The 25,125-nt window shown below is 40.1% G+C and overlaps 1 protein-coding gene across 3 annotated transcripts in view; it reads right to left on the reverse strand.

The window, feature by feature from the left end:
- The window catches only part of MEIS3 (Meis homeobox 3), a 63,273-nt gene that overhangs the window by 32,673 nt on the left and 5,475 nt on the right, over positions 1–25,125 (reverse strand). For all 3 annotated transcript variants that reach the window (XM_075323530.1, XM_075323532.1, XM_075323531.1), the window contains exons 2-5: positions 21,288–21,490; positions 18,239–18,386; positions 14,568–14,618; positions 5,763–5,813 (exon numbers count right to left, since the gene is read on the reverse strand). In XM_075323530.1, coding sequence (XP_075179645.1) covers positions 5,763–5,813; positions 14,568–14,618; positions 18,239–18,386; positions 21,288–21,490 — 453 coding nt within the window. The remainder of the gene's footprint in view (positions 1–5,762; positions 5,814–14,567; positions 14,619–18,238; positions 18,387–21,287; positions 21,491–25,125) is intronic.

The following is a 25,125-nucleotide window of genomic DNA, read 5'->3' on the forward strand; positions in this document are numbered from 1 at the left end:
CACGGGTAGCATTTCACCACTCCAGAAACACTACGGGCAGACAGAGACCGGCTGGGCCAGGAGGAAACACGCCATGATCTGCCCCGGCCTAATATGTCCCATCCCGAGGGGTAAGGTGGGACCAGATAGAAGGTGATGCTTTCAGGTAGACCTGATACAGGTCACGAAACATGATGGCTCACTTCTACATTCACTCTTTTTTAGTTGAGTTTTTGGAGCAGAAACTCTCCATATCCACCTCAAAAACTCAAAACTTTGAATTTCCTCTCCAAAAACTCAGCTAAAAAAACCCCACATCTTAATGCAGGGTTCACATGGGATTTTTAGGAGCGAATCTGTGTCAACATTCTCTTGCAAAACTACTTCAAAAATTCTTCGAAAACTCTTCTTATTCCTTTCTGTGGGATTTTTATGGAAAATAAACTTTTGCAGTGCATATAAGGAGATTTATTTAGCATTTTTTTTCCCCTTAAGTAAAAAAGGAAAAACTCTCACCAAATACTGAGGTAAAAAGCTCACCAAATACTGGGTTAAAAAACTCACCAAATACTGAGGTAAAAAAGATCACAAAATACAGAGGTAAAAAACTCCCCACATACTAAGGTAAAAAACTCACCAAATACTGAGGTAAAAAACTCACCAAATACTGAGGTAAGAAGCTCACCAAATACTGAGGTAAGAAGCTCACCAAATACTGAGGTAAAAAGATCACCAAATACTGAGGTAAAAAAACTCTCCAAATACTGAGGTAAAAAACCATACCAATACCAAGGTAATAAACTCACCAAATACCGAGGTAAAACACTCACTCAATACTGAGGTAAAAAAAGTCACCAAATACTGAGGTAAATAACTCACCAAATACTGAGGTAAAAAGGACACCAAATACTGAGGTAAAAAAGCTCACCAAATACTGAGGTAAAAACTCACCAAATACTGAGGTAAAAACTCACCAAATACTGAGGTAAAAACTCACCAAATACTGAGGTAAAAAGGACACCAAATACTGAGGTAAAAAGGACACCAAATACTGAGGTAAAAAAGGACAGCAAATACTGAGGTAAAAAAGCTCACCAAATACTGAGGTAAAAGCTCACCAATACTGAGGTAAAAACTCACCAAATACTGAGGTAAAAAATCTCACCAAATACTAAAATAAAAAGTTCACCAAATACTGAACGTCTGCGGCTACATTTTAGGCTATAAGCACATACTGTCGTTTTCAGGCAGATTCTGCGATTGCCAATTTTGTACCTTAGCGTTATATTTGCTTTTTCGCCATTGAATTTTATTAGAAGCGGAAAATTTGCAGGTAAAAACGGATGTAATCCACACAGGACTATATCAATATGTATCAAAAATAAAGCAGCTGAAATAAAAATATGTCATATTAAAAAGAGGCAAAAACCACAGCCTCAAAAAAGCGCAAGTGACCTAATTTAACTGACAGGTGCATAAATATCGCAAAAAATATCCAACATGAATACTCCTGGTGGGACCATAGCCTTACAAACCCTTCAAAACAACTTCAAGAAATAAAAAAAACTCATTTTGCTAGTGTCTCCTTGATTGTTTTGTTAACGTTTTTCTTAGAAATGGAGTCTTACGAGCATTTTTTAGCAACTTTTCAGGCATCTTTTGGTGCAGACTTGCTATAAAACATTCCTCAAAATGCTTTGTGCACATACAGTAAAAAAGAAGCTTCTGCTAGAAAAACCTTTGACAGCCTAAAAAACCCGTGTGAACACAATCTAACAGCGTAGCTACACAATAGTGGGTAGCCCTGACACCTCCAACTTTAGAAGCCGATGATGGCGTGAAACTGCTGCTCGGACTACGTCCATATCTAATACAGTCTGACATAGGCTCCGATTCATTATTGTATTTGTACTTGTCTTTGTCCAGTTTTTGGCAATTTTTTTTTTATGTCCTTTAAATGGCTGTCGGCGGTTTCCCCTGACCCCGTCATACACATACACTCTTGTCTAGGCCAAGCGTGCATGAGTTCCCAATAGGGAAAGGGAAGTTAAGGTGCCCATATACATCAGTCTATAAAAAGTTTATAAAAATGGAAGACTTCAACCATAACAAAAGATATAGTGAAGTGAAATATAACAGCAATTGTTTTAACTGAGACATTGTCACCTTTTGGGGGGAAAAAAAGTCTTGAATTTTTATACAATGGTCACTAGTAGACGTCTGTGGGTCACAAGGCCATAACACATATACTAGTCCGTGATCATACACAGGAGACAGGTTTAAGGAACAATCGTTTAAACCATGCCTGGTTGGATCGAACATGTGTGACCATAGTAATGGGTAATATCAACCAATGCGTCCGGGTACAACCATCATTATATCCAATGGCCCTAGAAAACAAAAGTATCGTCCACGTTGGAATCTATTAGCCAAATCCTTCCTTCTCACTTGTTTGATGGAGAGTCGGGATACCGCTTTCCATAGTAGATGGTGATTCAATTCAGGTTCGATAGACATTATTGGACTGGTGAGACATCAGTCTGCCTCAAAACCTCTGGGGTGACCATAGTTTCTGTCTCGGTTTGGCTTGGTTCTGTGGCCAATAAAGAGGCATAAGCCAACTTGGGCTCATCTAGTTGTGGTTCGAAGGACATTATTCCATTGGTGAGATATCAATCTGCTCAAATCCTCTGTGCTGGCCAAGTTTCTGGCTCAGTTCTGTGGCCAATAAAGAGACATAAGCCAATAGGGACTCATCCTGTTCTGGTTCGATGGACATTATCCCATTGGTGAGACATCAGTGCGCCCCAAAACCTCTGGGGTGACCATAGTTTCTGGCTTGATTTGGCTTGGTTCTGTGGCCAATAAAGAGACATAAGCCAACTGGGGCTCATCCAGTTCTGGTTCGATGGACATTATTCCACTGGTGACCCATCAGTCTGCCCCAAAAACTCTAGGGTGACCATAGTTTCTGGCTCGGTTTGGCTTGGTTCTGTGGCCAATAAAAACATATGCCAACTGGGGCTCATCCAGTTCTGGTTCGATGGACATTATTCCATTGGTGAGATATCAGTTGGCCCGAAACCTCTGGACTGGCTACAGTTTCTGGCTCGGTTCTGTAGCCAATAAAGAGGTATAATCCAACTGGGGCTCATCCAGTTCTGGTTTGATGGATATTATTCATTGGTGAGATGTCAGTTTGCCCCAAAACCTTTGGGCTGACCACAGTTTCTGGCTTGGTTTAGCTCGGTTCCGTGGCCAAAAAAAGAGTCATAGGCCAACTGGGGTCTGACTAATCGGCAAAGCCTCAGTCAGTATGTATGGATGGTCTGCCCTCTGAAGACGCTAAGGACTTGAAAATGAGCAAAGCACCCAATGTGGCTTGGTATTGACGAGTTGTCGGTCTGCTATTACTCTTCATAAGTGGTCATTGTCTTTTGGCCATGAAATCGAGCCTGAAATGATAATTTCTCAAACTGTGGAGGAAACTAAGTGAGCAGCAAGAAGAAAACCCTGAAAGCAATTCCAGCGTCTGCAGAATACCCAGGCCATGGCCTCCTAGAATAAACACGGCTTCCTGACTGCAAAAGACCCACTGCGATTTATTAAAGAAGCAGTCAGTTGCCAACAGGTAACCCCGCCGAAAAGGTGAACCTAAAAGGAGGGGGGACTGTCCTTTTCTTTTTAAAGGCACAGCACTTACCTCCCGCGTCTACAACCCCCCAGGCCTGTTTCTTTAATCCTTCTTGATTCCCAGCAGGCCAGCAAAGGGAATCAAAGGGTTAATTACCACATTAACAAGAGGATTATCTGGTTACAAACCACCAGCGCCTCTTGTATCCTTTAATGAGCTCATTAGCTTATCAAACCAGAGGGGCAGTTCTGAAGTAGCGCCTTTCATCTCTCGCCCCCTCCCCTGCTTCTTAAAGTGGTATGTGCCAAAGGTGCTCATCCAAAGGCTGATGGGATTCTCCATACGGGAGGAGGGGAGGAGTGGAGAATGTTTTTTTTTTTTACTGTACAATTAACCTTTTCCTGCCTGCAGGCATGCACAGCACGGCCTGGTGTGTCTCCTCATCTATACATGCACAGCTCATTACTGCACCTTGCATCCATCCGTGTAAAATAGACAGAAAACTACATGCACTGTTTAGCAGTTGACCTAAATATCCAATGGACCTTAATGTGTTTATGTACAACCCTTGCAGTATACACTGAACGAGTGAGGGTTGAGCAGGTGCTATACTGTAGTCTAACCTGCAGAGCTCACAATCTGGAGTGCACATTTTACCGTATTTGATGCCATGGATATGGGTGATATAACCAGAAATATCCAACCAAAGACAATTAGCTCAATGGTAAAAAAGTCACTAAACGCATTGCCGTGCATATCTACCAAAGATGAGCATATTTTTTGGAAATTCGATTTTGCCATCTTCGTCAACTTGGAAAACGGCAAAGCCTCCAATTCCACTGAATGGGTGTATGCAACACTCTGAGGTCCCCTAGGGCTGTTCCAACTTATTCTAAGCTATCAGTAATATCAAAGTGGCCTTCACATATCTGGCTGGGTGTTCACCGTTACTACCTGTACAGTTTATTCAGTGTTTAAAGACGACCAACCAACAGGATTTTCCTATATAAACTAAAGCCAGTGCTATACTGGCGTTATCATGCTGATTCTATACATACCTTTAGTTGTGAAATCGGATGTATACTTTCTGAAATACAGGCAAGTAAAGTTTGTGAAAAGCACTGTTATTTGATTGATAGCAGCTACAGAATATCTAATAGATGGGTAAGGTTTTGCTAGTTATTCCCGCCCCTGTATGCCTGTCTGTCCTTCCTCCCCCTGTCCTTCCTCCCTTCTTCCTCCACCTATAATAACAGGAACGACAGGTAGACAGGGGCGGGAATATCTAGCAAAACCCGACCCACCTATTAGATATTCTGTAGCTGCTATCAATCAAATAACAGTGCATTTCACAAACTTTAGTTGCCTGTATTTCAGAAAGTATACATCCGATCTCACAACTAAAGGTATGTATAGAATCAGCATGATAACGCCAGTATAGAACTGGTTTTAGTTTACATATAAAAATCCTGTTGGTTGGTCCTCTTTAAGGCTTTCTACCCCTATCTCTACAGCTAAGAGCTATGACATCTTATCACTATCCAGTTTCACCACAAAGTGGCTGCTGCATTCCCCGCCTTGGCTTTTATACAGGCTAAGATAGTCCCTACTGATTGCTCTTTACCAGGTGATGTAATAGCTGCAAGGAACTATGAGATTTGATCTAATCTTCTGTTCTGTATAAAACGATGGCGGGCATTGCTTTTTATTTATTTTTTTGCAAATCAAACCACAAATTCTTCCAATTTGCAAAGTCCAGCCAATTTCCTAAAATACGACATTAATTCGATTTGCAAGAAATTTGCAATTTCCAATATCTATCTACACAAACAGTGGAAAGTATTTTAAAGGGGGTGCTTTCAGGTAGAAGTAAAAATGGGTCTTTTTGCACCCGTTTTACAGATGCAACACTCGGCCCTTATAGAGGACCATAGAAGACTATAGTTCTCTAAAGGAGTCCTACATGGGAAGGGTCACATGAATCGTCAGCGCCAAAGTCTTCAAAATCGAGTCAATGTGCCCCTAATCCGATCAGCAATCTTATGTTTTTCACTTTTGGGGTTCTTAAAGGGGCACAAACTGTAAAACAATTATTAAAAGTCACACATAGACAAAAAAATTGCACAAAAACTTGCATTGTGGGACTTACCTTTTCTAATTCTAGTAGGTGAAATCTTAAAACCTGGATTGCCTGGATCATCTAGAAATAAAAAAAATGAATGAGAATTGAAACAGTCTCTACATACAGTCTACATCAGTGGATGCCAAACTGTGGCTCTTCTGCCATTATAGAACTACAACTCCCAGCAAGCTGCACATCACTGATATAGATTAGACTCTATGCATGTATAGGTCAAGAAGCTGTATACTCAAAAGTACAGGTCAAAGAAAGGTGTATACTCAAAAGTATGTAATATAATAACCCTTATTTTTATATAGCACCAACATATTCCGCAACGCCTTACATACATCAGCAACACTGTCCCCATCCGGGCTCACAATTTAAATTCCCCATCTGTCTTTGCAGTGTGGAAGGAAATCCACGTAAACACGGGCAGAACATATAAATTCCTTGCACATATTGTCCTTGGTGGGATTTGAACCCAGAACCCCAGTGCTAACCACTGAGCCACCATGCTGCACATAGTATAGGTCAAAGGAAGGTGTGTAGTCAGAATAGGTCAGGAATGTGTGTACTCAGAAAAATAGGCCAGGAAGGTGTGTACTCAGAAGAATAGGTCAGGAAGGTGTGTACTCAGAAGAATAGGTGAGGGAGGTGCGTAGTCAGAAGAATAGGTCAAGAAGGTGTGTAGTCAGAAGAATAGGTCAAGAAGGTGTGTACTCAGAAGAATAGGTCAGGAAGGTGTGTAGTCAGAAGAATAGGTCAGGAATGTGTGTACTCAGAAGACTAGGTCAGGAAGGTGTGTACTCAGAAGAATAGGTCAGGAAGGTGTGTATTCAGAAGAATAGATCCGGTTAGGTGTGTACTCAGAAGAATAGGTCAGGAAGGAGTATACTCAGAAGAATAGGTCAGGAAGGTGTGTAGTCAGAATAGGTCAGGAAGGTGTGTAGTCAGAAGAATAGGTCAGGAAGGTGTGTAGTCAGAAGAATAGGTCAGGAAGGTGTGTAGTCAGAAGAATAGGTCAGGAAGGTGTGTAGTCAGAAGAATAGGTCAGGAAGGTGTGTACTCAGAAGAATAGGTCAGGAAGGTGTGTACTCAGAAGAATAGGTCAGGAAGGTGTGTACTCAGAGGAATAGGTCAGGAGTGTGTGTACTCAGAAGAATAGGTCAGGAAGGTGTGTAGTCAGAAGAATAGGTCAGGAAGGTGTGTAGTCAGAATAGGTCAGGAATGTGTGTACTCAGAAGAATAGGTCAGGAAGGTGTGTACTCAGAGGAATAGGTCAGGAGTGTGTGTACTCAGAAGAATAGGTCAGGAAGGTGTGTAGTCAGAAGAATAGGTCAGGAAGGTGTGTACTCAGAGGAATAGGTCAGGAGTGTGTGTACTCAGAAGAATAGGTCAGGAAGGTGTGTAGTCAGAAGAATAGGTCAGGAAGGTGTGTAGTCAGAATAGGTCAGGAATGTGTGTACTCAGAAGAATAGGTCAGGAATGTGTGTACTCAGAAGAATAGGTCAGGAAGGTGTGTAGTCCGAATAGGTCAGGAATGTGTGTACTCAGAAGAATAGGTCAGGAATGTGTGTACTCAGAAGAATAGGTCAGGAAGGTGTGTACTTAGAATAGGTCAGAAAGGGTGTACTCAGAAGTATAAGTCAGAGGAATGTGTGTAGTCAGAAGAATAGGTCAGGAAGGTATGTACTCAGAAGAATAGGTCAGGAAGGTGTGTACTCAGAAGAATAGGTCAGGAAGGTGTGTACTCAGAATAGGTCAGAAAGGGTGTACTCAGAAGTATAGGTCAGAGGAAAGTGTGTACTCAGAAGAATAGGTTAGGAAGGTGTGTACTCAGAAGTATAGGTCAGGAAGGTATGTACACAGAAGTATAGGTCAGGAAGGTATGTACTCAGAAGTATAGGTCAGGAAGGTATGTACACAGAAGTATAGGTCAGTTAGATATATTCTCAGAATTATAGGTCAGGAAGGTGTATACTCGGAAGTATTAGTCAGAGGAAGGTGAGCACATTGAAGTATAAGTCAGGAAGGTGTATTCTTAGAAGTATAGGTTAGAGAAAGGAGTATACACGGAAGTATAGGTCAGGAAGGTGTATACACAGGAGTAGAGATGAGTGACCCCAAGGTTCAGTATTCGTACCAAACACAGGCTTTAAAAAAAACAAACAGTTTGGGTGCTTTACCTAAGCAAACCACTCGCGCAAGCATCACTGTGCTCGGGTACCCACGGTGCGCGACCCAGTGCGAGCCGCTTGCAGTGTTTGATCGGCCCACACTGGGGGTAACAACAGCGGGATTGGATCTAGTGTGCACCAAACATAAAACATGGAAAACCTTGCCCACCCTCTCGTAGAAGTGCTCTGTGTATGGCTGGCTGCATGTGGACAGAGACCCGAACTGCCCAATTAGTGACTTCCACTGGGGTTCAGGTCAAGTCCTGGTCACGAAGCGAACTATATCTAAAGTCAGGCTGAACCTGAAATAATAAGAGCGCTGGGAGTCAAATAAGAAAAGAAAATCCCACAAAGAGGTATAACTAACTTGTTCCAAGAGCTTACACTTTCTTTCTGTGGGATGATTATGTATTATTTGAAGTATTTTTCCCATATTTTCATTCAAAGAGGTTTTTCATGTTTGTTCTTCAGGAGCGCACCACTACTTGCCTCCGGGTTGTCGGGGAGCAGTGCGCTCCTGAAGATTGACAGTTTGGGGTAGCGACATTGCTGGACCACAGACCAAAACGTCCCTCTGGAACTGAAGCTGGCTGGATTGTACAGTTCGGCAGGCTTCACAGCAAGCAGTTTGCAAGTGCTCTCCACTGCAGAGGTGGCCGGTAACCTAGGCAACAAGCTGTAAACTGTATTGATCTCTCCATTCTTGAGAATGGAGAGGATTTTTAATAAGAAGAAAATGGCAAAGATACCGTATATACTCGAGTATAACCCAAGTTTTTCGAATGAGGGTCCCACAAAAAATTATTCGCACCTGTCCTCCGTTCCTGCGGTTTCCTCTTACCTGCTTCTTGTGGACCGCAAGCACACCCTCGGTGATCACGACCGATGCAGTGGCCGCCGCTGTTGTTGTCAGTGCTTTACTTCACTTTAATGATTTGCAGCGCCACAAGACATTCAAGTGAAGTAAAGCGCTGACGACAAAAGCAGCGGCCCCTGCACCGGCTGACATCATTGAGGGGTCTATGTGCCCGCGGTCCACAAGAAGCAGGTAAGAGGACACCACGGGAACGGAGGACAGGTGAGAATAATTTTTTGTGTGTGTGTATGTGAACAACGGCATAATAGGGGACAAGAAGGAGACCAGAATGAGGACATTACTAAAGGATGGGCACATTACTACAGGGGACAGTATGGGCACATTACTACAGGGGACAATATGGACACATTACTACAGAGGACAATATGGGCACATTACTACAGAGGACAATATGGGCACATAATTACAGGGGACATTATGGGCACATTACTACAGGGGACAATATGGACACATTACTACAGGGGACAATATGGGCACATTACTACAGGGAATAATATGGGCACATTACTACAGGGGACAATATAGACACATTACTACAGGGGACAATATGGCCACATTACTACAGGGGACAATATGGGCACATTACTACAGGGGACAATATGGGCACATTACTACAGGGAATAATATGGGCACATTACTACAGGGGACAATATGGGCACATTACTACAGGGGACAATATGGGCACATTACTACAGGGAATAATATGGGCATATTACTACAGGGGACAATATAGACACATTACTACAGGGGACAATATGGGCACATTACTACAGGGAATAATATGGGCACATTACTACAGGGGACAATATGGACACATTACTACAGGAAACAACATGAGCACATTACTACAGTAGACAATATGGGCACATTAATACAGGGGACAATATGAGCACATTACTACAGGGGACAATATGGACACATTACTACAGGGAATAATATGGGCACATTACTACAGGGGACAATATGAGCACATTACTACAGTGGACAATATGGGCACATTACTACAGGGGACAATATGGACACATTACTACAGGGGACAATATGGACACATTACTACAGTGGACAGTATGGGCACATTACTACAGGGGACAATATGGACACATTACTACAGGGGACAATATGGGCACATTACTACAGGGGACAATATGGACACATTACTACAGGGGACAATATGGGCACATTACTACAGGGGATAATATGGGCACATTACTACAGTGGACAATATGGGCACATTACTACAGGGGATAATATGGCCACATTACTACAGGGGACAATATGAGCACATTACTACATGGGACAGTATGGGCACATTACTACAGGGGACAGTATGGGCACATTACTACAGGGGACAATATGGACACATTACTACAGAGGACAATATGGGCACATAATTACAGGGGACATTATGGGCACATTACTACAGGGGACAATATGGACACATTACTACAGGGGACAATATGGGCACATTACTACAGGGAATAATATGGGCACATTACTACAGGGGACAATATAGACACATTACTACAGGGGACAATATGGCCACATTACTACAGGGGACAATATGGGCACATTACTACAGGGGACAATATGGGCACATTACTACAGGGAATAATATGGGCACATTACTACAGGGGACAATATGGGCACATTACTACAGGGGACAATATGGGCACATTACTACAGGGAATAATATGGGCATATTACTACAGGGGACAATATAGACACATTACTACAGGGGACAATATGGGCACATTACTACAGGGGACAGTATGGGCATATTACCACAAGGGACAATATGGACACATTACTACAGGAAACAACATGAGCACATTACTACAGGAAACAACATGAGCACATTACTACAGTAGACCATATGGGCACATTAATACAGGGGACAATATGGACACATTACTACAGTGGACAATATGGGCACATTACTAAAGGGGACAATATGGGCACATTACTACAGGGGACAATATGGGCACATTAATACAGGGGACAATATGGACACATTACTACAGTGGACAATATGGGCACATTACTACAGGGGACAATATGGTCACATTACTACAGGGGACAATATGAGCACATTACTACAGTGGACAATATGGGCACATTACTACAGGGGACAATATGGACACATTACTACAGGGGACAATATGAGCACATTACTACAGTGGACAATATGGACACATTACTACAGGGGACAATATGGGCACATTACTACAGGAAACAACATGAGCACATTACTACAGGGGACAATATGAGCACATTACTACAGGGGACAATATGAGCACATTACTACAGTGGACAATATGGGCACATTACTACAGGGGACAATATGGGCACATTACTACAGGAAACAACATGAGCACATTACTACAGTAGACAATATGGGCACATTAATACAGGGGACAATATGGACACATTACTACAGTGGACAATATGGGCACATTACTACAGTGGACAATATGGGCACATTACTACAGGGGACAATATGAGCACATTAATACAGGGGATAATATGAGCACATTACTACAGTGGACAATATGGGCACATTACTACAGGGGACAATATGGACACATTACTACAGGGGACAATATGAGCACATTACTACAGGGGACAATATGAGCACATTACTACAGGGGACAATATGAGCACATTACTACAGGGGACAGTATGGGCACATTACTACAGGGGACAATATGGACACATTACTACAGGGGACAATATGGGCACATTACTACAGGGGACAATATGGGCACATTACTACAGGGGACAATATGGACACATTACTACAGGGGACAATATGAGCACATTACTACAGGGGACAGTATGGGCACATTACTACAGGGGACAATATGGACACATTACTACAGGGGACAATATGGGCACATTACTACAGGGGACAGTATGGGCACATTACTACAGGGGACAATATGAGCACATTACTACAGGGGACAGTATGGCCACATTACTACAGGGGACAATATGAGCACATTACTACAGTGGACAATATGGGCACATTACTACAGGGGACAATATGGGCATATTACCACAAGGGACAATATGGACACATTACTACAGGAAACAACATGAGCACATTACTACAGTAGACAATATGGGCACATTAATACAGGGGACAATATGAGCACATTACTACAGGGGACAATATGGACACATTACTACAGGGAATAATATGGGCACATTACTACAGGGGACAATATGTGCACATTACTACAGGGGACAATATGAGCAAATTACTACAGTGGACAATATGGGCACATTACTACAGGGGACAATATGGACACATTACTACAGGGGACAATATGGACACAATATACTACAGTGGACAATATGGACACATTACTACAGGGGACAATATGGACACATTACTACAGTGGACAGTATGGGCACATTACTACAGGGGACAATATGGACACATTACTACAGGGGACAATATGGACACATTACTACAGGGGACAATATGGGCACATTACTACAGGGGACAGTATGGGCACATTACTACAGTGGACAATATGGGCACATTACTACAGGGGACAATATGGGCACATTACTACAGGGGACAATATGGGCATATTACCACAAGGGACAATATGGACACATTACTACAGGAAACAACATGAGCACATTACTACAGGGGACAATATGGGCACATTAATACAGGGGACAATATGAGCACATTACTACAGGGGACAATATGGACACATTACTACAGGGAATAATATGGGCACATTACTACAGGGAATAATATGGGCACATTACTACAGGGGACAATATGGACACAATATACTACAGTGGACAATATGGACACATTACTACAGGGGACAATATGGACACATTACTACAGTGGACAGTATGGGCACATTACTACAGGGGACAATATGGACACATTACTACAGGGGACAATATGGACACATTACTACAGGGGACAATATGGGCACATTACTACAGGGGACAGTATGGGCACATTACTACAGTGGACAATATGGGCACATTACTACAGGGGACAATATGGGCACATTACTACAGGGGACAATATGGGCATATTACCACAAGGGACAATATGGACACATTACTACAGGAAACAACATGAGCACATTACTACAGGGGACAATATGGGCACATTAATACAGGGGACAATATGAGCACATTACTACAGGGGACAATATGGACACATTACTACAGGGAATAATATGGGCACATTACTACAGGGAATAATATGGGCACATTACTACAGGGGACAATATGGGCACATTACTACAGGGAATAATATGGACACATTACTACAGGGGGACAATATGGACACATTACTACAGGGGACAATATGGGGAACAATATGGGCACATTACTACAGAGGACAATATGGACACATTACTACCAGTAGCTGCTGCATTTCCCACCCTTGGCTTATACTCGAGTCAATAAGTCTTCCCAGTTTTTTTTTAGGTAAAATAAAGGCCCCGTCACACTAAGCAACATCGCTGCTAACTAACAACTTTTGTGACGTTGCTAGCGATGTTGCTGTGTGTGACATCCAGCAACAACCTGGCCCCTGCTGTGAGGTCGTTGGTTGTTGCTGAATGTCCTGGGCCATTTTTTAGTTGTTGCTGTCCCGCTGTGAAGCACAGATTGCTGTGTGTGACAGCGAGACAGCAACAACTAAATGTGCAGTGAGCAGGAGCCGGCTTCTGCAGAGGCTGGTAACCAATGTAAACATTGGGTAACCAAGAAGCCCTGTCTTTGGTTACCCGATATTTACCTTCGATACCAGCCTCCTCCGCTCTCACTGCCTGTGCTGCCGGCTCCTGCTCTGTGCACATGTAGCTAGCTGCAGGACACATCGGGTTAATTAACCTGATGTGTGCTGTAAGTAGGAGAGCAGGGAGCCAGCGCTCAGTGTGCGCTGCTCCCTGCTCTGTGCACATTTAGCTGCAGCATACATCGGGTAATTAACCCGATGTGTGCTGTAGCTAGGAGAGCAAGGAGCCAGCGCTAAGCGGTGTGTGCTGCTCCCTGCTCTCTGCACGTGTAGCTCCGTGCAGTGGTAACCAAGGTAAATATCGGGTTGGTTACCGATATTTACCTTAGTTACCAAGTGCAGCATCTTCCACGCGGCGCTGGGGGCTGGTCACTGGTTGCTGGTGAGATCTGCCTGTGTGACAGCTCACCAGCAACTCGTGTAGCCACGCTCCAGCGATCCCTGCCAGGTCAGGTTGCTGGTGGGATCGCTGGAGCGTCGCAGTGTGACAGCTCACCAGCAACTTCCTAGCAACTTACCAGCGATCCCTATCGTTGTTGGGATCGCTGGTAAGTTGCTTAGTGTGACGGTACCTTTAGGTGCCTCGGCTTATACTTGAGTATATACAGTATTAATTTTAACAAGCCCTTTGCTTTTCGTTGAGTAACATCTTGAGATAAGATAGACTTTGAAGTAAAGGATGTGTCTCGCATTTCCTCCCTCACTCAAAAGACATAGTGATGGAGAGTTTAGATCGTGAGCCCCAATGGGGATAGAGGTAATCAGGCCTGTAAATAAATAAAATCTATTGCTCGCTGTTATCAGCCATTTAAGGTTAGGTTCGGTCATACTGTAATATTATAATAAGTCTTGCATCCTCTGGGGAGACGCGTGCACAGGCATTAGTAGTATCAGCAGCTTTGTACTTGTGGGGGGGGGAGGTGATCCTTTAAAATCCATATTGCGACAGATCAATATGATTAAAAAAAAAAACAACTAATATTCGCCCAACTTACCAGATTGTCCAGCTCCGGGTTGGATGAGAATAGAGGTTTTTCTGTTCTGACCTGGAGACATGAAGGGGAGAACACGTTATAGTCAGATGTCAGGTCGGTGCCAGGCCCACCCTCCCCTCCGGTCTCCCATCAGTCCTATTCCAGATAAACTTTTGCGTTTTAATCTCCAATAATCTATTAAACTGTTGATCTTCCTGCCTGGTGCTTCCCGGGAGAAGCCTCCGCCGCGGCCTCCTGACAGCAGCCTCGCTTTTATGTCCTAAACCTTTTCGGTTTCACCATCCATAAAACATCAGCGCTCAGATAGCGAGATTTTACCCTAATGCCCGACTTCAAAAAAACAGCATCATCTGTAGCGGGTGCAGCCGGTGATTGGGGCTTTTTAAGTGTTTCCCATTGATTTTTTTTTTCCCCAACGCATTTCTTTTTTTTTTTTTTTTATTATTGCATAAAAGGAGATTCACAGATTAACCCTTCGCATCCTCGTTAGAAGCAGGAAGCACGGCCCAGAACGCTGAACACATCACACGCGCCGCCTGCATCAATCTTCTTCTTTTTTTTTTTTACAGTCTCCCAGGCTGTATCGACAGCCAGGCTCATTATTAGTCATTACGCTCACACTTTTAATTATGATGCCGTCGCACATATGCCGACTGCCGGCAGAGGTCCGATAGCGATGGTTCGTCTTATCGTACACATATGTGCCCTTTTTTTTGGGAGGGTTTTGCAGGCATCTACTTTCAGGATCCATTTAAAGACAGAATTTTTCTTGCTATGTCCTTACGTCGTGCTCTTTGGTGAAGCTTTTACAATCTTTCTAAGAAGTTTGAAAAGGCTTTTTTTTTTTATTTATTTTTTTTTATAAACAGCGCCACTCTTGACAAGTGATTAAGGCTGATATTGCAGCACATTTAGGTGCAAAATGAATTTTTTGTATTTTTTTTTTTTTTACCACTCTTGACAAGTGGTTAAGGCTGGTACTGCAGCACATTTAGGTGCAATAAGCATTTTTTTAATGTTATTTATTTTTTTTTTACGAACAGCGCCACTCCCGACAAGTGGTTCAAGTGGTTAAGGCTGGTATTGCAGCATATTTAGGTGCAAAATGCATTTTTTTTATTTTTTTTTACCACTCTTGACAAGTGGTTAATGCTGGTATTGCAGCACATTTAGGTGCAAAAGGCATTTTTTTAATTTATTATTTTTTTTTTACAAACAGCGCCACTCCGGACAAGTGGTTAAGGCTGGTATTGCAGCACATTTAGGTGCAAAATGTATTTTTTTTATTTTTTTTTTTACCACTCTTGACAAGTGGTTAAGGCTGGTATTGCATTACATTTAGGTGCAAAAGGCATTTTTTTTATTTATTTTTTTTTTTTTAAAAAAAACAGCGCCACTCTGGACAAGTGGTTAAGGCTGGTATTGCAGCACATTTAGGTGCAAATGTATTTTTTTTATTTATTTATTTATTTTTTTTACCACTCTTGACAAGTGGTTAAGACTAGTATTGCAGCAAATTTAGGTGCAAAAGGCATTTTTTTATTTATTTATTTTTTTTTACAAACAGCGCCACTTTTGACAAGTGGGTAAGGCTGGTATTGCAGTACATTTAGGTGCAAAATGTATTTTTTTATTTATTATTTTTTTACAAACAGCGCCACTCCGGACAAGTGGTTAAGGCTGGTATTGCAGCACATTTAGGTGCAAAAGGCATTTTTTAATTTCTTTTTTACCAACAGTGGCACTCATGACATGGCACTCATGACAGGTGGTTAAGACTGGTATTGCAGCACATTTAGTTGCAAAAGGAATTTTATTTATTTATTTTTTACAAACAGCGCCACTCTTGACAGGTGGTTGAGGCTAGTATTGCAGCTCATCATCATTTAGGTGACCTGTAATACCAGACGTACTATGGACAAAACTAGACCCTAATAACAACCACTTTTATGACTCAACAGCCTAAGTCTTTATCAGTGGATTGAAAACTACAAGTCCCAGTATGTCATAAAGTAACCTGCCCGCTTTTTTTTTCCGGTATTGAGACCAATTTTCCAAAATATGACCGGCTTATACAGGAAATGCATTCGCAATCTAAAGCTTTCCAACTCTTCGGGAGTTTCACTGCACGTCATGCTGGTACTTTCAGTTCTCCTTGCTGGAACACTACTAGTTGCTGACATACATCTTATATTATCATGACATTCTAAGGCTATATTAATACAATGCATCTTTTCTTGATGCAGCGTTTTTGGCTCTAAAAAACGCACCCGTGGCAAAAATGCATCAAAAAAACGCATGCGTTTTCGATGCGTTTTTACCACATTTTGCCCTATTCATTTTTTGGGGGTGGGGGGCTTTTGCTTAACGAGGTTGGCGTAGTTTTCTTTATCCAGATTTTTGGGATAAGTCACTATTTGTGACTTTCTAAACTGTTGCAACACTTTTGCCCAATTTGGTACCACAGTGGGGTACTAGATATGTGTGTGTGTGTGTGTATATATATATATATATATATATATATATATATATACACACACACACACACACATATATGTATATATATACATTTATGTATACACACACAAATATATATATATATACATATGTATACACACACATATATAAATATATATATATATATATATATTTAGATACGGTACATACACACACACATACCTATATATACTTACAGTATATATATATCCACACACACGTATATACATACACACTGATATATATATATATATATACATACACACACACATATATATAATATATAGCCACATACACACACATATATATATATATATATATAATATATGTGTGTATGTGGCTATATATTATATATATGTGTGTGTGTATATATATATATATATATATCAGTGTGTATGTATATTCGTGTGTGTGTGTGTGTATATATATACTGTAAGTATATATAGGCATGTGTGTGTATGTATCGTGTATATATATATATATATATTCATATGTGTGTGTATACATATGTATATATATATATATTTGTGTGTGTATACATAAATGTATATATATACATACATGTGTGTGTTTGTGCGTCTATATATATGTATATATATGTGTGTGTGGGTGTGTGTATATATATATGTGTGTGTGTGTATACTGTATATGTGTATACATATATGTATGCATATATATACATACATATATACACACACACTTTTCTATGTATATATTTTTTTATTTTTGCGCAGTTGAAGACTGAAAAAGTGACATTTTTGAAGCTTACTTACTCACAAAAAAGGAGCAAAGACAAAAAAAGCATTAAATTTGCACCAAATTCATCAGTTTTGGTTAATTTGGCGCAAACTGTACCAGTGCAAAATGAAAGATGGATCTGGGCCTTTGTATTTTAACTGCATTTAAAGAACCCCCGCCGCTCCAAAAAAAAAAAAAAAAAAAGCGGAGCTTTTTCCAAAATGTGGGGCTCCTCTGAGACCCCCACGTAGATGAAGATGCATGGATCACGCGGGCACCTGGTCTTTGTACGCTGTCAGCGTCCGGGGGCTTCTAAGGGAGCCGTTTTGCTTTGTGTTAATTAAATCCACCTTCCTCGCAGATCGAGCCTCTTGATAAAACCCGCCACATCTAAAAGGAACCGTCGGCGGCTCTCGCCTTCCGCAAATCACACTGACCTGTTTGGCAAATACAGCGATGTCTTCGTTGAATGAATCCGAGGAGCACACGTCCCCCCCTGGGAAGGAGCCGGAATTATCCCGTGGCGAACAAGTAGCCAGCTCACACTTCTCAAACACCAGCGCCAGCAGGGGAAACAGGGGGTGTCTGTGCGGGAGGGGGAGATGTCACAGTTACACGTCAGGTCGTCACGTGGGGTACAGTGATATCACACAATACACGGAGCGCGGCCGGCCACACGCTGCCTCAAGAGCTCGCAATCGCTTCACAACCTCTGATTTTTATCCAAAATTTCTCCCTCATCCCGTACCATAGAAATGCCGCCAACCCAAGACTTCACCATTGCCGATGTCTGGCGCTCCGGCTGCACGAGTACAGATATGTACTTGTATATGCACTGTATATCAGGCCCGGATATGAAGACGTCTGTATTTTTAGCCGCGCGCTCACACGTGTCTGTATATTTATAGGCGGCTGTGGGTGGTATTTTGTTACATACCCGCTCTTTTTCACTACTTTTAATGAGAGAAATCTCCATCTACGAATTGTGACTTTTTAAAATAAATAATTCAGGTTCGTGTTTAGATTGCAAGCTCCTGGAATCAGAAAACTGATATAGGTACAGACATAATACCACATACAGTATATATACACACATATGGAGAGGGGGCTCAGCCACTACAATGGGGCATCGCAGGAGCGAGAGATTATATTGTGCCGACCCCCAGATCATAGGTAAAAGCTGGGGATCTATGGAGCTCAGGACGGTGCAGGACATGTGGAAAATCAGACACACAGGAGCGCGGCACACACGTATATATGTAGTCACATTACACTATGCTCAGCGCCAATATATCTACATAATCCACAAATATGAGCGGCAACGCCAGCAGCAAAAGGGTCATTATACAACCTGTACACAGGAATACAGTCATATATATATATATACATACAGATCATATGAGTATAGAGTGTATATATATATATATATATACACAGGTAGATATGAAATGGATAAACAGAACAATAGATAGACAGGTATATGGAAAGATAAAACAACAGATACATAAACAGATAGATGATGAATATGAGAGAGAGATAGAGGGATAAATATATAGATAGATAGATAAATATGGGATAGATAGATAGAGGGATAGAGAAATAGAGAGATGGATGGATAGATAGATAGATAGAGGGATAGATTGATGGATAGATAGATGGATAGATAGATAGAGGAAGGAAGGATGGATAGATAGATAGATAGATAGATAGATAGATAGATGGTGGAAGGATGGATAGATAGATAGAGGGATAGATAGAGGGATAGATAGAGGGATAAATAGATGGATAGATAGATAGAGGAAGGAAGGATGGATAGATAGATAGATGGTGGAAGGATGGATAGATAGATAGAGGGATAGATAGAGGGATAGATAGATAAAGAGATAGATAGAGGGATAAATAGATGGATAGATAGAGGAAGGAAGGATGGATAGATAGAGGGATAGATAGATAGATGGTGGAAGGATGGATAGATAGATAGAGGGATAGATAGAGGGATAGATAGATAAAGAGATAGATAGAGGGATAAATAGATGGATAGATAGATAGAGGAAGGAAGGATGGATAGATGGATAGATAGATAGATGGCTAGAAAGAGGGATAGATAGATAGATGGATAGAAAGATAGATAGATAGATAGATACAGGGATAAATAGATGGATAGATAGAGAGATAGATAGAGGGATAAATAGATGGATAGATAGATAGAGGAAGGAAGGATGGATAGATAGATAGATGGCTAGAAAGAGGGATAGATAGATGGATAGATAGAGGGATAGATAGATAGATGGAGGAAGGATGGATAGATAGATAGAGGGATAGATTGATGGATAGATTGATGGATAGATAGATGGATAGATAGATAGATAGAGGGATAGATAGAGGGATAGATAGATAGAGAGAGAGATAGAAGGGATAAATAGATGGATAGATAGATAGAGGAAGGAAGGATGGATAGATAGATGGCTAGAAAGAGGGATAGATAGATGGATAGATAGATAGATAGATAGATAGATAGAGGGATAGATAGAGGGATAGATAGATAGATAGATAGAGGGATAGATAGATAGAGGAAGGAAGGATAGATAGATAGATGGCTAGAAAGAGGGATAGATAGATAGATAGATAGATAGATAGAGGGATAGATAGAGGGATAGATAGATAGATAGATAGATAGATAGATAGAGGGATAGATAGATAGATAGAGGGATAGATAGATAGCTAGAGGGATAGATACATAGATGGATAGATAGAGGGATAGATAGATATCTATCTATCTATCTTTCCCATTATTTCTCTATCCATCCATCTATCCCATATCTATGATAGATAAATAGATAGACAGATAGATAGATCGATCCCATATCTATGTAACTTCAACCAATGTGAATATCCAGATGAGATTTCCATGTACAACATACGCTGCTGGAAATTACACCGTAAATGTATATATATATATACACACATCCATACACGTGCACAATGTGGGGATGTAATCAAATCTTTCCACACATATAATTGGACACACATATATACTGTATATACTATATATATAAGTATTATAACCAGTAAATGTTATGACTGGAAAAACAACAACTAATTTGGCACAAATACACTAGAAAGTGACTGTTTCAGTCCCATACATCGCTCTGTATGTCGGGGCCCCACACCGTGGTGTAGATGAGCCCCTTCCTGCTCACTGTCACACTATAGGCCATCCCCAGCAGTAGACTAGGCCTTGGTGAGGTCTGTGGAGCACAGATCTGGCGATCCCACTACATACTCGGGTCCATATTATATGTAGATGTGAGGGCCACTTAGGAGAAGGCATAAATGTAAATTTGTGTAACACATAACTGAACACCATGGACATATCGTTTAAGCAGCTGTGATCCTGTAAGATTTGCAAATGTTATATTACGCCAAGGGGTCAGCAGCACTAATGTGCAGCCAGCAGTGAGCTCATGAGGCGCCAGCCTCGCTTACCCATAAATCTCATCCTTCTCCCTCTTCAGGCTGTCGTTGCTGCCCATCCCGGGGGGCATCGGGACCCGGTGAGGTGCCCCAGCAGTTCCATAGGGTGAGCTTTGGCTTAAGGAGTGATGCTGCATGGCTCTTCCTGTGTGTGCGTCCCCAAATCCTGTTAGGGGGATCCCGTCTAACCCCGGGTAATGCACCATCTCGTCGTACTGCAAGCACAGGACAGGAGAGGTTACTCAGTGCACCCATACACATATATGTCACATGCATAACATGTAGAATGTACAAACGCACCATGTGCATCACATGTAGCATAGCTGAATCTGTCATTTTAGGGTTACTTTTTTTAATATCTCCATAATTAAGTAGTCTTATGGAAATCCACAACTCAGCTCTGCTACATGTGGGATTAAAATATTATCATTACAGCTATACATACAATATACATCATATATGCACATACAATGTGTGAGCTAGGCTTCTATACCATAAATACATGTATAATATCCTCTATAAAATTATTTATATTTTTTATATATATATATATATATATATATATATATATATATATATATATATATATATAAAAAACTATATATATAAATACTGTTTTTTTTTATATATATATATATATATATATATGTAATTTTTTTTCAGCAACTTCTTATTTTTCCACTACTAAAAAACAAAAATTTCATAAATGAATAAGATTCAATTTCCATAATAAAAAAAAAAATCACATAAAAATGCAATTAACATTTTCTTTATAAATATACAATTGCAAAAAAAAACCCTAATTAAAACCTCACGAACTCATCATTTATTACATCTCACCCCCCAAACGTCTGCACCCTAGAATACTTTGCAGTTTTTTTTCTTTAACATAACATTATTTACATAGATTATTACATCCCAAAAAAACCATCCTGTCACGTAAAACAATATTTTTTTGTATTTTTCCTTAGAAACAGACATTTTCTGAAAGGCAGTAACCAAAAACAGCAAAATGAAATAAACCATAACCTTATATTCTACATTACAATTTTAGTTTGGATCTGAGTTTTAATTATTTTGGTGAAGGATCTTTTTTTTTATTATTATTATTTATTATTCTGAATAATTCTACGGAAATTGTCTAAAAATTACACTCATTGTATTAAATTATATTCTTTATTTATTTATTTTTTTTACATAGTTTAATAGTTTTACAAGTGCCAAGTTTGGAGAGGGCAAAGAAAAAAAGCTCCGGTTTTATTCGCCTTTTTGGTTTAGCCTCGCTGTATTATAGTAATTTATGCAAATCATTCGAGGTGCGTACATCAAGCAGAGTACATGATCCTCCCTAACACCACACACAATATATTGTATTATTTTTATTTAGTACTTTTCTTCCCACACTTCTCACACTCAGTTCTTTCCATTCCCAAACAGCAATCAGTCAACTGTAAAGAAACTTTTGTAAAATGCAAATCTCCGTCCAGAAGCTCCCGCTCCCTTCTCTCTCTCCTTACATTTTCCTGCCTTGGCCCTGGAGATTTGGGAAAGTTTGAAGCAGTGTGTGAATGTCTACTGGGCACTTCTACATGGTGCAACCCTACAGGAAGCTAAGAGACTATAATACACAGTCAAGAACTATATAAATTATATATATATATATATATATATATATATATATATATATATATATATATATATATATATCCACACACGATATATAGCTAGATAGATAGATAAAGATAGAGGGATAGATAGAGGGATAGATAGATAGATAGATAGATAGATAGAGGGATAGATAGATACATGATATATTGAGGGATAGATAGATAGATAGATAGATAGAGGGATAGATAGATAGATAGACAGACAGAGGGATAGATAGAGGGATAGATAGAGGGATAGATAGAGGGATAGATATAGGGATAGATAGATAGATAGATAGATAGATAGATAGATAGATAGATAGATAGATAGATATAGGGATACATAGAGGGATAGATATAGGGATAGATATAGGGATAGATAGATAGATAGATAGATAGATAGAGGGATAGATAGATAGATAGATAGAGGGATAGATAGATAGATAGATAGATAGATAGATAGATAGAGGGATAGATAGATAGATAGTTATAGGGATAGATAGAGGGATAGATAGAGGGATGGATGGATGGATGGATGGATAGATAGATAGAGGGATAGATAGATAGATGATAGATAGAGGGATAGATAGATAGATAGATAGATAGAGGGATAGATAGATAGATAGATAGATATAGGGATAGATAGATAGATAGATAGATATAGGGATAGATAGATAGATAGATATATAGATAGAGGGATAGATAGAGGGATGGATGGATAGATAGATAGATAGAGGGATAGATAGATAGAGGGATAGATAGAGGGATAGATAGATAGATAGAGGGATAGATGGATGGATGGATGGATAGATAGATAGAGGGATAGATAGAGGGATAGATAGATAGATAGATAGATAGATAGATAGATAGATAGAGCGATAGATAGATAGATAGATAGATAGAGCGATAGATAGATAGATAGATAGATAGATAGATAGATAGAGGGATAGATAGATAGAGGGATAGATAGATAGATAGATAGATAGGTAGAGGGATAGATAGATAGTTATAGGGATAGATAGAGGGATAGATAGAGGGATGGATGGATGGATGGATAGATAGATAGATAGAGGGATAGATAGATAGATGATAGATAGAGGGATAGATAGATAGATAGATAGATAGAGGGATAGATAGATAGATAGATATAGGGATAGATAGATAGATATATAGATAGAGGGATAGATAGAGGGATGGATGGATAGATAGATAGATAGAGGGATAGATAGATAGAGGGATAGATAGAGGGATAGATAGATAGATAGAGGGATAGATGGATGGATGGATGGATAGATAGATAGAGGGAGAGATAGAGGGATAGATAGATAGATATAGGGATAGATAGATAGATAGATAGATAGATAGATATAGGGATAGATAGATAGATAGATATATAGATAGAGGGATAGATAGAGGGATGGATGGATAGATAGATAGATAGAGGGATAGATAGATAGAGGGATAGATAGAGGGATAGATAGATAGATAGATAGATAGAGGGATAGATGGATGGATGGATGGATAGATAGATAGAGGGATAGATAGAGGGATAGATAGATAGATAGATAGAGGGATAGATAGAGGGATAGATAGATAGATAGATAGATAGATAGATAGATAGAGCGATAGATAGATAGATAGAGCGATAGATAGATAGATAGATAGATAGATAGATAGATAGAGCGATAGATAGATAGATAGATAGATAGATAGATAGATAGATAGATAGATAGATAGATAGATAGAGGGATAGATAGATAGAGGGATAGATAGATAGATAGATAGATAGATAGATAGATAGATAGGTAGAGGGATAGATAGATGGATAGACAGAAGAGCTAGATAATAGATAAATAGAAGAGATGAATAGATAGAAGATATAGATAATAGATGGATTGTTGGATAGAAGAGAAAGATAGAAAAAATATATAACTAGCTAGATAGAAGAGAAAAGATGAGATGATAGATAGATAGAGGGATGACCAGCTAGACATATAGAAGAGAGATAATAGATATATAAAAGAAGAGATAGATAATAGATAGAAGAGATGAATAGATAGATAGATTAAAAGATAGAAGAGATAGAAAAATAGATAGATGGATGGATGGATAAATAGATAGATTATAGAGAGGAATAGATAGATAAATAGATAGATGAAAGATAGATAGATAAAGAGAGATAGGTAATAGAGGGATGAAGAGAT

Source organism: Anomaloglossus baeobatrachus, chromosome 9, assembly GCF_048569485.1.
Source record: "Anomaloglossus baeobatrachus isolate aAnoBae1 chromosome 9, aAnoBae1.hap1, whole genome shotgun sequence".
NCBI classification, from domain to species: Eukaryota; Metazoa; Chordata; class Amphibia; order Anura; family Aromobatidae; genus Anomaloglossus; species Anomaloglossus baeobatrachus.